This window comes from Sphaerodactylus townsendi, linkage group LG12 (genome assembly GCF_021028975.2).
Source record: "Sphaerodactylus townsendi isolate TG3544 linkage group LG12, MPM_Stown_v2.3, whole genome shotgun sequence".
Taxonomy (NCBI): domain Eukaryota; kingdom Metazoa; phylum Chordata; class Lepidosauria; order Squamata; family Sphaerodactylidae; genus Sphaerodactylus; species Sphaerodactylus townsendi.
The window spans coordinates 50,207,872-50,220,645 of NC_059436.1; the positions used below are offsets into that span (position 1 = coordinate 50,207,872).

The 12,774-nt window shown below is 45.9% G+C and overlaps 1 protein-coding gene across 1 annotated transcript in view; it reads left to right on the plus strand.

The window, feature by feature from the left end:
* TRUB2 (TruB pseudouridine synthase family member 2) overlaps positions 1-12,774 on the plus strand; it is a 35,309-nt gene that overhangs the window by 10,952 nt on the left and 11,583 nt on the right. Inside the window, 3 exon segments of the mRNA XM_048512166.1 lie at positions 297-358; positions 3,123-3,195; positions 5,977-6,076. Of these exon segments, the coding sequence (XP_048368123.1) occupies positions 297-358; positions 3,123-3,195; positions 5,977-6,076 (235 nt within the window).

Sequence of the window (12,774 nt, forward strand, 5' to 3'; positions counted from 1 at the left end):
TGTCTAATTATAGGAGCATTTATCCTATGCTTGTAAGGTTGTGTTTCAATCTATATTTTTTGTTTGCACTCTCGCAGCTTATGGCTTTTGTTTCTATACAGTTGCATTACCTTCATTTCCAGTGAGTTTAGAGCTGTTTTTGTTGTCATTTCCTTGTTCCACTAAACTCACCTTTGGTGTTTTGGGGTTAATATTCATCTGCCAGAATATCCTGGAATTTGCACTCAGAAAACGTGACTTCTAAAATCTGCCAGCTGAATCTTCTCCCCCCCCCCCCTTTCATTTTTGCCTCTCAGTACTTGGTCTGGGTCGCGGAAACAAGCTATTCGAGGATGTGTATAACGCCCACCTCAGCAGGGTAAGAATTTTCTGTTCGTATCGCTGTGTGTAAAAATGGTCCCAGGCTTATCATGAAAGGGGAGAAGCCAGGTCATCCACAAATGTTCACGGACTTTAAGGCCTTGCGCGGCCTGGGACCTCCGTACCTGCGGGACCGTCTTGCCCCATATGTCCCAAACCGGCCTCTGCGCTCTGCAGAGGCCAATTTGCTGGTGATCCCTGGCCCCTCCATGATGCGGCTAGCCCAGGGGTAGGGAACCTGCGGCTCTCCAGATGTTCAGGAACTACAATTCCCATCAGCCCCTACCAGCATGGCCAATTGGCCATGCTGACAGAGGCTGATGGACCGACATCTGTAGAAGAAACCTTAAACATCTGGTAGCCGGCAGGCTCCCTCACTCCCCTGGTTGGCTATCACCTGAAAACCAAGAGCGCTTTACAGCTCTGGCCCGGCCTGGTGGAACGCTCTCCCTCCAGCTGTACAGGCCCTGTGGGATCTCAATGAGTTCATAGAGACCGTACAAGACCGAGCTGTTCCCCTGGGCCTTTGGGGAGGCTGGCCGCTGATGCCCCCCCCCCCTCGTTAACATCTGTGGATCCTGCCGTCCCCTCCCCTCCCCTCCCCTCTTAGGGGATTAGTTAGTATTATGTATTATGTATTCTATTTTGATACTAATGCGCTGCTTTTAATGGGGTTTTAATGATTCAAAGTATATAGAGCCATTTTATTAGGATTTATTTAATTATCTGAGATTTATTGATTTTATTTTGTGCTCTATTCGTATATTCATGTTCACCGCCCTGAGCCCTCCGGGGGAGGGCGGTATATAAATATAATAAATAAATATAAATAAATAAATAAATAAAATAGGCATCTCTACATGGGGGAGGGGGCTCCTCAAATGTGCAGAAAATTTTTTACTTTGCCTTAATGAAAAATAAAGGGGGGAACTCCTCACAACTGGCCCAGGAATGTTGAGAGTAGCTGAGAGGGTATTTAAGGAAAAATTAAAAGAAATTAGCCTGGTCTAACTCCTAAGAAAGCACAGGATGTCTGAAGAGGAGAGTTTGAGGGGTGGGATTTTCAAATTACGTGCACACACACACGGCCACCTGATGCAGTTCCTCATGAGTTTCAAGTTGTACACGCAAATTGCTGAAAAGAAGGGGAAATATATGTTGATCCAACACTAAGCATTTGAGAAATGGCAACTGAGAATGGAATAGGCGAGGTGTCGTTGAAAAACCCCACATTTAGCTTTGCCTTTGGTTTGCAGTGGCAAGGTTGTTAATTTGTCATCAAGAGTTGTTACAGCTAGTGCTTTAACCAGGGGGCAAAATCTATACATCTTATTCCCAACAGTGCCCCCAGTGTGCCAATACTAAAATCGGCAGATGGGGGCATACTTCCCTCAACAGGGTTCTTCAAACTTAGGGGGACCTCCTGGGTCTGCAGAAAAATCCAAAAAGTTTTTTTAAACTAAATGGGGGTTTAAATCCCTGGCAACACTAAATAAAGCATTGCCTGCGCATTTTGCACACCCACTCCGTGTGGAATACACAGTCACAGGAAAGCCATTGAAATTCACAAACACCAAGACAACTTCAACAAAAAAGAAGAGACTCTGAAAATTAACAGGTCTTGGCTATCAGTACTTAAAAAATGGACTGATAACCCCACCCGCAATACAATGAACTCAACCACACCTTTGCATAGCGGATATTCTCCTTCACCACCACCTCTTTGGACTCAGGGAAGCCAGTAAATGGAAACTCTTCCCTATCCTGTCTTCCTATAGCAGTGATGGCGAACCTTTTCGAGACTGAGTGCCCAAACTGCAAACCAAAACCCACTTATTTATCTCAAAGTGCCAACATGGCAGTTTAACCTGAATACCGAGGTTTTAGTTTAGAAAAAACGGTTGGCTTGTAGCGTTAGATTAGGCCTCGTAAAGCTTGGTGGTAGTCGGTGGTTTTGCTCGGGGTGAAGCTTTAACTTGTGCTAATGCTTTTGAATGGGTGAATCATGACCCTAGGAGGGTTTACTCAGAAACAAGCCCCATTGCCAGCAACCAAGCTACCTCGAGTAAAGGATTGCGGCTTTTAGTTCTTCCCATGAAAATCGGTTAAAGGGTGCCAGCATCTTCTAACAGGGTTAGCCTCCACGCGTTACATTACAGCTCCAGAGGCCCCAGGCCAGCGTAGATGTGTGTGTGGGAAGCGACTTTTCTGCCCCCACATTACGACAAAACTCTGATACCGCAGCGTGCCCACAGAGAGGGCTCTGAGTGCCACCTCTGGCACCCGTGCCATAGGTTCGCCACCACTGTCCTATAGTGCAGTGGTGGCAAATCTTTGCATAGCAAGTTCCACCCAAACACTTACTGATCGGTTCTCCACCCTGGGACATGGACAGTATACCCCACTAAACTTTTCCTTTCTCACTAGACGCCAGTGTGGAAACAGACTTTTCTCTGTGATACACCTGTGAAGATGCCCGCCAGAGATGCAGGCGAAACGTTAGGAACAAGATCTACCAGACCACGGCCACACGGCCCGGGAAACCCACCACAACCAGAATGAATGTATTGTTTATGGAACTGTATTATTATGCCAATAAAGGTTGTTGATGTTGTTGACAAGAGCTTTTGAGCAATGTCCCTTGGTCAATATTTTGGTTTGACGGCATTATCTTTGCGTGCAATGTTTGGTGCATGTACTAGCATTTGGGACATAGTGGAATACTTTCATTCTCAATGCATTATGTTTCTTCTTTTCAAAAGACCTATACAGTTAAGGGCTTGTTTGGCAAAGCCACGGATGACTTCTCAGATACAGGAAAACTGATTGAAGAAGGCGGCGTTTCAGTAAAGATGATTCCAACATTATGCAGCATCTTGTTGACTTCTCTTTTTTACCTCATTGGGCTACAGCGGTGGTAGGCTTAACCTCATGGCACTTGGTGCCAGAGGTATACTCAGAAACCCTCTCGGTGGAGGCACAATGCAAACAGAGTACCACACACACATACTCCAGGGCTGAGGCCTGAGTTTCCACCTGAACTTCGATTATTAGCGGTTTCAAAACCTAAGACCTAGTTTTGGGAAGCAGTATAGGTAACCCCGTTAAATGCTGTTAAACCCCACTGATTGTCATGCAAAGAACTAAATCGCGATCCTTTACCTGGGGTAATGCTTCGGTTCCGCTGCTTGCAATGGGGCTTTGCTTCTGAGTAAAACCCTCTTTAGAAATTACGTCGCGGATTTCCTAAACGGTGGAAGAGTTGCCACGGTTGGCTTCAAAGCAAAGCCACCCGACTACCACCAACTACTTACTCGAGGCTTATGCGGCAATGCATGTTCGGAGGCAAACCATTTTTTTAGAACCGTCAGTTGGCACTTTCGCGATAAATAAAAAGTGGGTTTTGGGTTACAATTTGGGCACTTTCGGTCCTCAAGGTTAACCATCATGGGCTAGCCGCTTTATTATTTCAGCTTTGTCCTGAAGCCCTGTTTCAAGTATTTAATGTACCACGTGGCATGTGTAACAGAAACTGAAAATGCCATTCCAGCTGTTTATAGCCAGCGATCAGATGACCGACCACGTAAGAAAACATTCTTCTAATGCTTCTGAAAAGATTCAAGGGGATATGTTAGATCACCAGGGTGGATTTATTCAGTACTCTCCCCGTGATGGAACACACATTTGAAACTCCGCTTTGGAGCACTGAATAATGGAGCCGACTGCCAACAAGGCAGTGTGATCCAGTGGTTAGAGAGTGTTGGATAATGACTGGGTTCAATTTCCCATTTGGGGCATGCTCATTGCATGATGTTAGGCTGCTAACTCTTTCATCAAAGCCTACCTCATGGGGTTGTTGTGACAATAAAGTGGGAGAAGTGAAGATCATGTGAGCCAATCTGAATTGCTGGGAGGAAGGATGCGGGAAACATGGCATAGACGCCAGCTGCGGCACCACACAGATTGTCAAGAAGGGACCGTGCCTTGCCCTGCTCTCCTGGAGAGAAGCAGCAGACGAAAAAGAAGGCCATCCTCATCTCGGGCAGCACTGGCTTTAATGAAACAGTATAGTGCACTGGTGGCGAACCTTTGGCACTCCAGATGTTATGGACTACAATTCCCATCAGCCCCTGCCAGCTTGCCAATTGGCTGTGCTGGCGGGGGATGATGGGAATTGTAGTCCATAACATCTGGAGTGCCAAAGGTTCGCCACCACGGGTATAGTGGAACCACGGTTTTCATAGCCTTCGGTTTTCATCGGTTTTGGTTTTCATCGATTTTTTTCAGTGAAAAATTTGCCTCGGTTTTCATCAATTTGCAGTAAGGTGCAGGGGTTTGTGGAGAACAAGTGTTGTCAATATACAGCAGAAGTAGTGCTGGCAAAATTATTATAAGACGTTGTACCACAATTAAACAACTTCTGGTATTGTCACCACACAATGTTATAGACACTTGAATACTTCAAATCCGATAACTGCCCCTGCCAAACCCCTGCAGGACAAGAGCTATGTACAGTGGAACCACGGTCTTCATTGCCTCCGTTTTTCATCAGTTTTGGTTTTCATCCATTTTTTCAGTGAAAATTTTGTCTTGGTTTTCATCGATTTGCCTCAATTTTCATCAATTTGCAGTAAGACGCAGGGGTTTGTGGAGAAAAATCACCCGGACAAAGCTGTTGCGGGCCGCGTCTGCAACTTGTTTAATGACAATGTCTTGCCCCATTTCAGACAAATCTTAAAGAGGCGTGGGAAACAGACCTCTTGGGACAGCTTTCCGGTGCGACATTGGTCCACTGGCTCTGAAGCTGGTCCTAGTGTTATTGTTTGTTACTGTTTTCAGCATTAAACACTATGTTTATTCACCAAAAAGTGTGTTTTTGGTACGTTTTTTGGAGTGCCTAGAACAGATTAATTAGATTTACATTGATTCCTATGGAAAAGTTTGCCTCAGTTTTCATTGGTTTCGGTTTTCATCGATTCTTTTCGGACGGATTACCAACGAAAACCGAGGTTCCACTGTACCTATGAAGAAACATAGAGACGGCGGATATTTTCCTTCTCCACCACCTCTTCGGACACAGGGAAGCCAGTAAATGGAAACTCTTTCCCATCCTGTCTTTCTATAGTGCAGTGGTGGCGAACCGATGGCACTCCAGATGTTCATGGACAACAATTCCCGTCAGCCCCTGCCAGCATGGCCAATTGTAGTCCATGAACATCTGGAGTGCCATAGCTTCGCCACCATGGCTATAGTGGATGCTGGGTGGAAGGGACTCTCCTCATTCTGAAACGGATGGATAGGGCGTTATTCTGGGGAAAATGTGCATTTGGAATCTCATGAACTCTCAAACTTTAGTAACAGTGGAGTTTTACAAGATGACGTTATAACCCTGGGTTTCTTTCTTGCTCCACTACACATGGAGATCCTGTTCAAGCCGGAATATTGTTGGTCTGTTTTGAGGATTTATTTTTAAGGTCCTGGATTTATTATTATTTATAATTATTATTTGGATTATTATTATTTGGATTTATTTGGATTTGGATTTATTAACCTCTCCACCCCCATAGGGCTCTGGACGATGTATTTATTTGTTATTTGGATTGATGTCATTTTTAGCAGCCTTTTGTCTTTTCTTGCCTCCAGATCACATCACCGGGGAGAAACTGGAACGAATTCTCGCTGTTATTCAAGGATCCAATCACAAGGCACTGTTGACGTAGGTATCCCATCAGAAACCTCAATTTGCTTTCTGCCCCAAGGAGCTTGTAGGGGCTTCATTGTAAGAATTGCATCATTTACGTGGCTAAACATAAATTTCCCAGCACGGCCAGTAGCAGCTCCACGGGACGGTTCGGGGATGCAAAAACTGAAGGGGCGGGGGGTCAAAAACCATATCTCATAGAATGCCATTGTTGCAAAGAGAAGTGCGTGTCTTGAAGGCGCAAACTTTGCATGGCACATGGGATACGAACTCCTTGTGTTCTTCCCCAAATACGAGGACATCGTAATTTGTAGATGAAGTTTTATCTGACATTTATGCTAATGCTTTGGAACTAGTGAGGATAGTTTACTGCTTCTGGTGCTACCCTGTTTCCCCGAATATAAGACATCCCCTAAAAATAAGACGTAGTAGAGGTTTTGCTGAAGTGCGAAATATAAGGCATCCCCTGAAAGTAAGACGTAGCAAAGTTTTTGTTTGGAAGCATGCCCGACGAACAGAACACAGAAAAATTTGCTCCCAAAGATGCACTATGTCTTATTTTCAGGGGATGTCTTATTTTTCTGTGTTCTGTTCATCAGGCATGCTTCCAAACAAAAACTTTGCTACGTCTTACTTTCGGGGGATGCCTTATATTTCACACTTCAGCAAAACCTCTACTATGTCTTATTTTTCGGGGATGTCTTATATTAGGGGAAACAGGGTAATATAAGACACTGTCTTATATTTGTGGAAACACAGTATCAGACATTTCTAAAAGGTTTCAGGAATAGAAGGGGGAGAGGGTGGTGGAAAGGAAAATAGATATGCCGGCTCAACTACCCCATCTCTTGCGGCAGTACAGTGGAACCTCGGTTTTTGTTGGTAATCCGTCCGAAAAGAATCGATGAAAACCGAAACGGATGAAAACCGAGGCAAACTTCTCCATAGGAATCAATGGAAATCCAATTAATCCGTTCTAGGCACTCCCAAAAAAATACCAAAAAACACATTTTTGGGTGAATAAACATAGTGTTTAACGCTGAAAACAGTAACAAACAATAACACTAGGACCAGCTTCAGAGCCCGAAGGCTGTCCAAAGAGGTCTGTTTGTGACGCCTCTGTAAGATTTGTCTGAAATGGGGCAAGACATTGTCATCAAACAAGTTGCAGACACAGCCTGCAACATCTTTGTCCGGGTGATTTTTCTCCACAAACCCCTCCACCTTACTGCAAATCGATGAAAACCGAGACAAATTTTTCACTGACAAAATAGATGAAAACCGAAACTGATGAAAACCGAAGGCAATGAAAACCGAGGTTCCACTGCTCTTGCCCTGCAGGGGTTTGGCAGGGGCAGTTATCAGATTTGAAGTACTCAAGTGTCTGTAACATTGTGTGGTGACAATACCAGAAGTTGTTTAATTGTGGTACAACGTCTTATAATAATTTTGCCAGCGCTGCTTCTGCTGTATATCGACAGCACTTGCAAAATGCACATCGTTATAACAAGGCCTGCAACCCCTGTTGCAAAAACTTCTGTGTGTGAGTGTGCGCGCACGCGTGTGTGTGCCTGCAGCACAGTGCATCAATGTGCACACAGTTCTGAGGGACAACTGCATGCCCCCACTGGATGAACAGTGCCGAGTCAGAAGAGAGACTTGGGAGAACTGTGTGTCTTTTACCCTGAGCTCTTTTGAGAAGAGGTGGGATAAAAATGCATAGTCAGTGAGTGGAGGCCATTCACTTTTGGGACAGGCTGTACGTGGATGCTCTTGGGAACAACAAGGATAGAGGCTGAATAAGTTCCTTTTATCCCCCAGTGTCAAGGCAAAGTGATGGAAGTTCCTCCAGAGCGGTGTCCCAGATTATGTCCATTTGCTCCACAAAACTAAATGGGGGCCTTTGAGAACTGATCCCGCTCTGATCTGCATGGCCCATCCCAGTGGTGGAGCTACAAGGGGGCCGGGGGTGCGCGGAAAATCGCCCCCAGGCCTCTCTCACTTCCCCCAGGCGCCCTTCCCCCCGCGGCGCCCTCCCTTGCCACACTTACCTTAGTTCCTTTCCTTTTTCAGAACTTTTTCAGGCTGCAAAAGGCCTGTTCGCAGTAAAAACGGCCTGAGGAACTACAGTTCCCAGGAGACCTTGGGGCTCACAAGGTCTCCTGGGAAGTATAGTTCCCATCAGACAGTTTTTACTGCGAACAGGCCTTTTGCAGCCTGAAAAAGTTCTGAAAAAGGAAAGGAACTAAGGTAAGTGTGGGAAGGGGGGCGGGGGGGCATGGGAGGGTGCAGAAAATATAGAATGCGTACTGCGCGCAGTTTGGCCCAGCGACTCCTCTGGTCCATCCTGGATTCTGTTTCTTGGTCACACTAGAGTGTGGTACTGGAATCTTCATCTAGGGTGGATTGGCTTGTTCACAGTCCTCCAAATCACAGTTAAGGGAGGGGTTTTGCTTGAACTGGGCCCCTGTGCAGAAATGAAGTGATAAATTGTGCCATGCAGTCGAGGCTGGGTGGGAATAGGTAAAAGAGGGGGAGATTTGAGTTGTAGGGATGGCAGGTTCTTTCTTTCTTTCAGCAGGAGCAGCAGTGGTGTAAGAGCTTGTGTATCTAATCTGGAGGAACCGGGTTTGATTTCTTTCTTTCTTTCTTTCTTTCTTTCTTTCTTTCTTTCTTTCTTTCTTTCTTTCTTTCTTTCTTTCTTTCTTTCTTTCTTTCTTTCTTTCTTTCTTTCTTTCTTTCTTTCTCTCTTTCTCTCTTTCTCTCTTTCTTAGATTTCTATACCGCCCCATCCCTGAAGGGCTTTCAATGTTAGAACGTTTCCTGACACAGCGAGAGAGTAGGAGGGTAACAGGAGAACTGCTGTCTGATGTTAATTTGTGTAAAAAGTTATATGCCAGAGCTCTGAATAGATACTTGCAAGGCAGTTCCCAAGAACGTCAAAATATAACGCACCACAAATAAAACTAATAGGGCAACATGCCAAATCTAATCCACAGGCGTCCAGTAATTTGAATAACAAGTTATACTTTTTAAAAAAAGTTGTGTCAGAAAATTGGCTTCAAGAATTGTTAGAATATCAATGACAAGCAAGTAAACATATCCAGCGAGAGGAGTGGGTGGAATGGGGGGAAAGCTGCATATTCAGCAATAGGAGTGTGTGATGCGGAAGGGGGGTGGGAGGGAATTCAGCAACTCAAAAAATGCCTGAGCACTTGAGGTCCTAATCTTGTACCAAAATGACATAAAGTTTGGCACTGAGCAAAGGATTGGGAGAAGGGGGGTGTTCCAAGGCCAGAGGGCTACAACAGAGAAAGTTCTGTCCAGCAGTGGCGTAGGAGGTTAAGAGCTCATGTATCTAATCTGGAGGAACCGGGTTTGATTCCCAGCTCTGCCGTCTGAGCTGTGGAGGCTTCTCTGGGGAATTCAGATTAGCCTGTACACTCCCACACATGCCAACTGGGTGACCTTGGGCTAGTCACAGCTTCTCAGAGCTCTCTGAGCCCCGCCTACCTCACAGGGTGTTTGTTGTGAGGGGGGAAGGGCAAGGAGTTTGTAAGCCCCTTTGAGTCTCCTACAGGAGAGAAAGGGGGGATATAAATCCAACTCTTCTTCTTCTTCTTCTCCTTCTCCTTCTCCTTCTCCTTCTCCTTCTTCTTGGTAACAGCAGGGCCTCCAGTGGGGGTCGCCTTAAGTTGACTGTGACTTGATGACGCTTCCTACCTCTGTGAGGTGATCCATTGGCAAGAGAGTGCAAGATGGGTCTTGGAGGATAGTCTGAACCAGGGAGGTCTTTAGCAAGCCTTTATTGGCATAGACAACAGTACAACAATAATAAAAAACGGATTAAAAAGCATATACAGTACAGGAAATAAATGTTAGGTCGAAAGAAATCCACTGGCGTTTAGTAATTTCCAGGAGAAAGTCTGCCACTATCATACAGAGAGAAGGATCAGGATTGTCCAACAAGTAGTGTAATCTAATTAAATCGGGGAGATGGGGTAAATGTAAAGGAGTAAAATTCACATAATTGGATCTGATTTCCTTGAATCTGAGACAGTGTAGTAATTGGCGGGCCAGAGATTCAACTGAGCCATCGTTACACGGGCACCATCTTTTAGCCTTTTCTTGCTTATTAAATCTGCCATGTAACAAGGCAGAAGGCATAACATTAAACCTGGCGAGCATTATGGCTCTCCTTTGAGCAGGGTTTATTAAGCAATACAGGTAGTGTGCCAAGTGGCCCCGTTCAAATGGGAGAGAAAAATACAGGGGGGAGCACGGTTTCTTGGCTGCGGTGATTAGGGTAGAGAACTCTCTATCCAATAGTTGACCTTTTAATTTTCTATAAGCTTCTGAATAGGACAAAGGGCAACGTGAATCCACTGACAGTCCAATAGAGGCCATTTTTTCTTCAATTATGGAAAACCAGGGGTTGGAATGGGTGTAAGAGAGCAGGGAGGTGAAGAAATCGGAAAATAAAGGCCAGAGAATTTTGAAGGAGGTGCAGAGTGTGAAGATCAGAGGAGTAAGAGAACAAAATCCAGTGGAAGCATTCTGGACTGACTGGAGAGAAGATTATTGAACCAGGAAGAAGTAGAATATAAAGGTGGCTTGAAATATGTGCCTGCTAAGCGCTGTGGGATAGGTTAGGAAAGCAGAGTTAGAAGCTGTTTTGAGCAGCAATTGTGCACACTTTGGCCAGTGTACAGTCAAGAGGGCTAGGAACACAATTCAAAGATGGCAGCTTAAATTCTCAGCCAGCTAGTTATGGCTCCCAATCTTGATCCTCTTGGAGCTGAGATTGCAAATGCTTTAACAGTCCAGGTGCTCGGGAGCAACAGCCGCAGAAGGCCCTTGCTTTCACATCCTGCATGTGAGCTCCCAAAGGCACCTGGTGGGCCACTGCTAGTAGCAGAGAGATGGACTCTGGTCTGATCCAGCTGGCTTGTTCTTATGTTCTTATGCCAGATCAGTTGTGCAGTTGTGAAGTTAGCAAGGCTTAGTTGCGGAACTACAAATCAGGAACGGCCTGTGCTGTGAGCTCACTTTTGGCAAGTTGTTCTTCCCTCAGTGTTTTATCTATGATAGTGGGACGATGCTGACCTGCTTTGCAGGGCAGTTGTGAGATGATAACGAGATAATGCATCTGAAATGCTTTGAACACCCACAAGAATACAGGTGTAACATTCTCATTGTTATTGCAAAATAATTATGTGCAATGTATTGTCGAAGGCTTTCACGGCCGGATTCCAACTGGTTCTGGTGGGTTTTCCAGGCTGTGTGACTATGGTCTGGGTAGATCTTGTTCCTAACGTTTCGCCTGCATCTGTGGCTGACATCTTCAGAGGTGTATCACAGACGGAAGTCTGTTACACGCTGTGTAAGAGACTTCCCTCTGTGATACTCCTCTGAAGCTGCCAGCCACAGATGCAGGCGAAACGTTAGGAACAAGATCTACCTAGACCACGGCCACACAGCCTTGAAAACCCACAACAACCAATTATGCGCAATGTTTCATTGTGGCAGTGAACACTGTCGTTACGTGCTAAGCGGTTTGTCTGAACAGTTAAGTTTGTTTTTATTTTACCTTTTTAAAGTTGTTGGTTTTTTTGCTCTGGGATGCGGGACTTCTTAGTTCAGAGAGTTGAAATCTATGCTTGTATGTATAGGCTGTGATCAGTTAATAAAGTCTAGTGGGAGACAAGATGGCACAGATCAGTGGTGGCGAACCTTTGGCACTCCAGATGTTATGGACTACAATTCCCATCAGCCCCAATTGGCCATGCTGGCAGGGGCTGATGGGAATTGTAGTCCATAAAATCTGGAGTGCCAAAGGTTCACCACCACTGGCATAGGTCCAACACTTCCTCGTGTGCAGGTCTTCCTCCACAATGCTATATGAATTAGGAATGGCTGTGGTTATTAACTGGTGCAGTCTGCACATGCTCTCCTCCATCTTTGCGTGAGTGATTGTGAGTAAAAGGACATGACCGTTGATCTGTAGGACTCACCCTGCTCCCAGACTCTCTTGAGAGGCCCCTTCCGCACATGCGGAACAATGCACTTTCAACCCACTTTCACGACTGTTTGCAAGTGGATTTTGCTCTTTCGCACAGTAAAATCCAGCTGCAAAGTGCGTTGAAAGTGGATTGTAAGTGCATTATTCGGCATGTGCGGAAGGGCCCCTAGTCTAGCAAATTATCTTAGAACTGAAGGGCCCATTGCAGCGAAATGGAAGGGCCCGTTGCAGAGGCCAGTAGGAATCCCAGGGGTGGGGGGGCAGTCTGATCCTACTGTCCTCTTCACCCCACTTCTTTCTCCTTCTCTTCCTCAGGCCACCTCCGTCCCCCCGCTTTCTCCCACTGCGTCGTTATCGCCCACCCAAAGAGTCCGAGGAGCCAGATAGCTCCAAACCGCTCTGTTTCTCCAAGAGTCCCGCCAACCCCCGGATTTGGACTGTGGCCCGCTCTATGGGCAGCGATTATCAGCAGCCAGGGTGGCGAGTGGCTCTGATCAGCCTGACCATGATAGTCTTTTTATTGTGGTGTGCGCTGCGCCCGGAGACCGAAATTGACCGGTTCCTGGAGGAAGTGCTGGAGGGGAAGTTCCGGGAACCCGAATCTCAAGCACCCCCTCCTGAACAGGAAAAACCTTGACAGAGGGTAGGGTGGCAGGACCCTTGGAGTGCTGGAGATTTTGTATTTCCATTC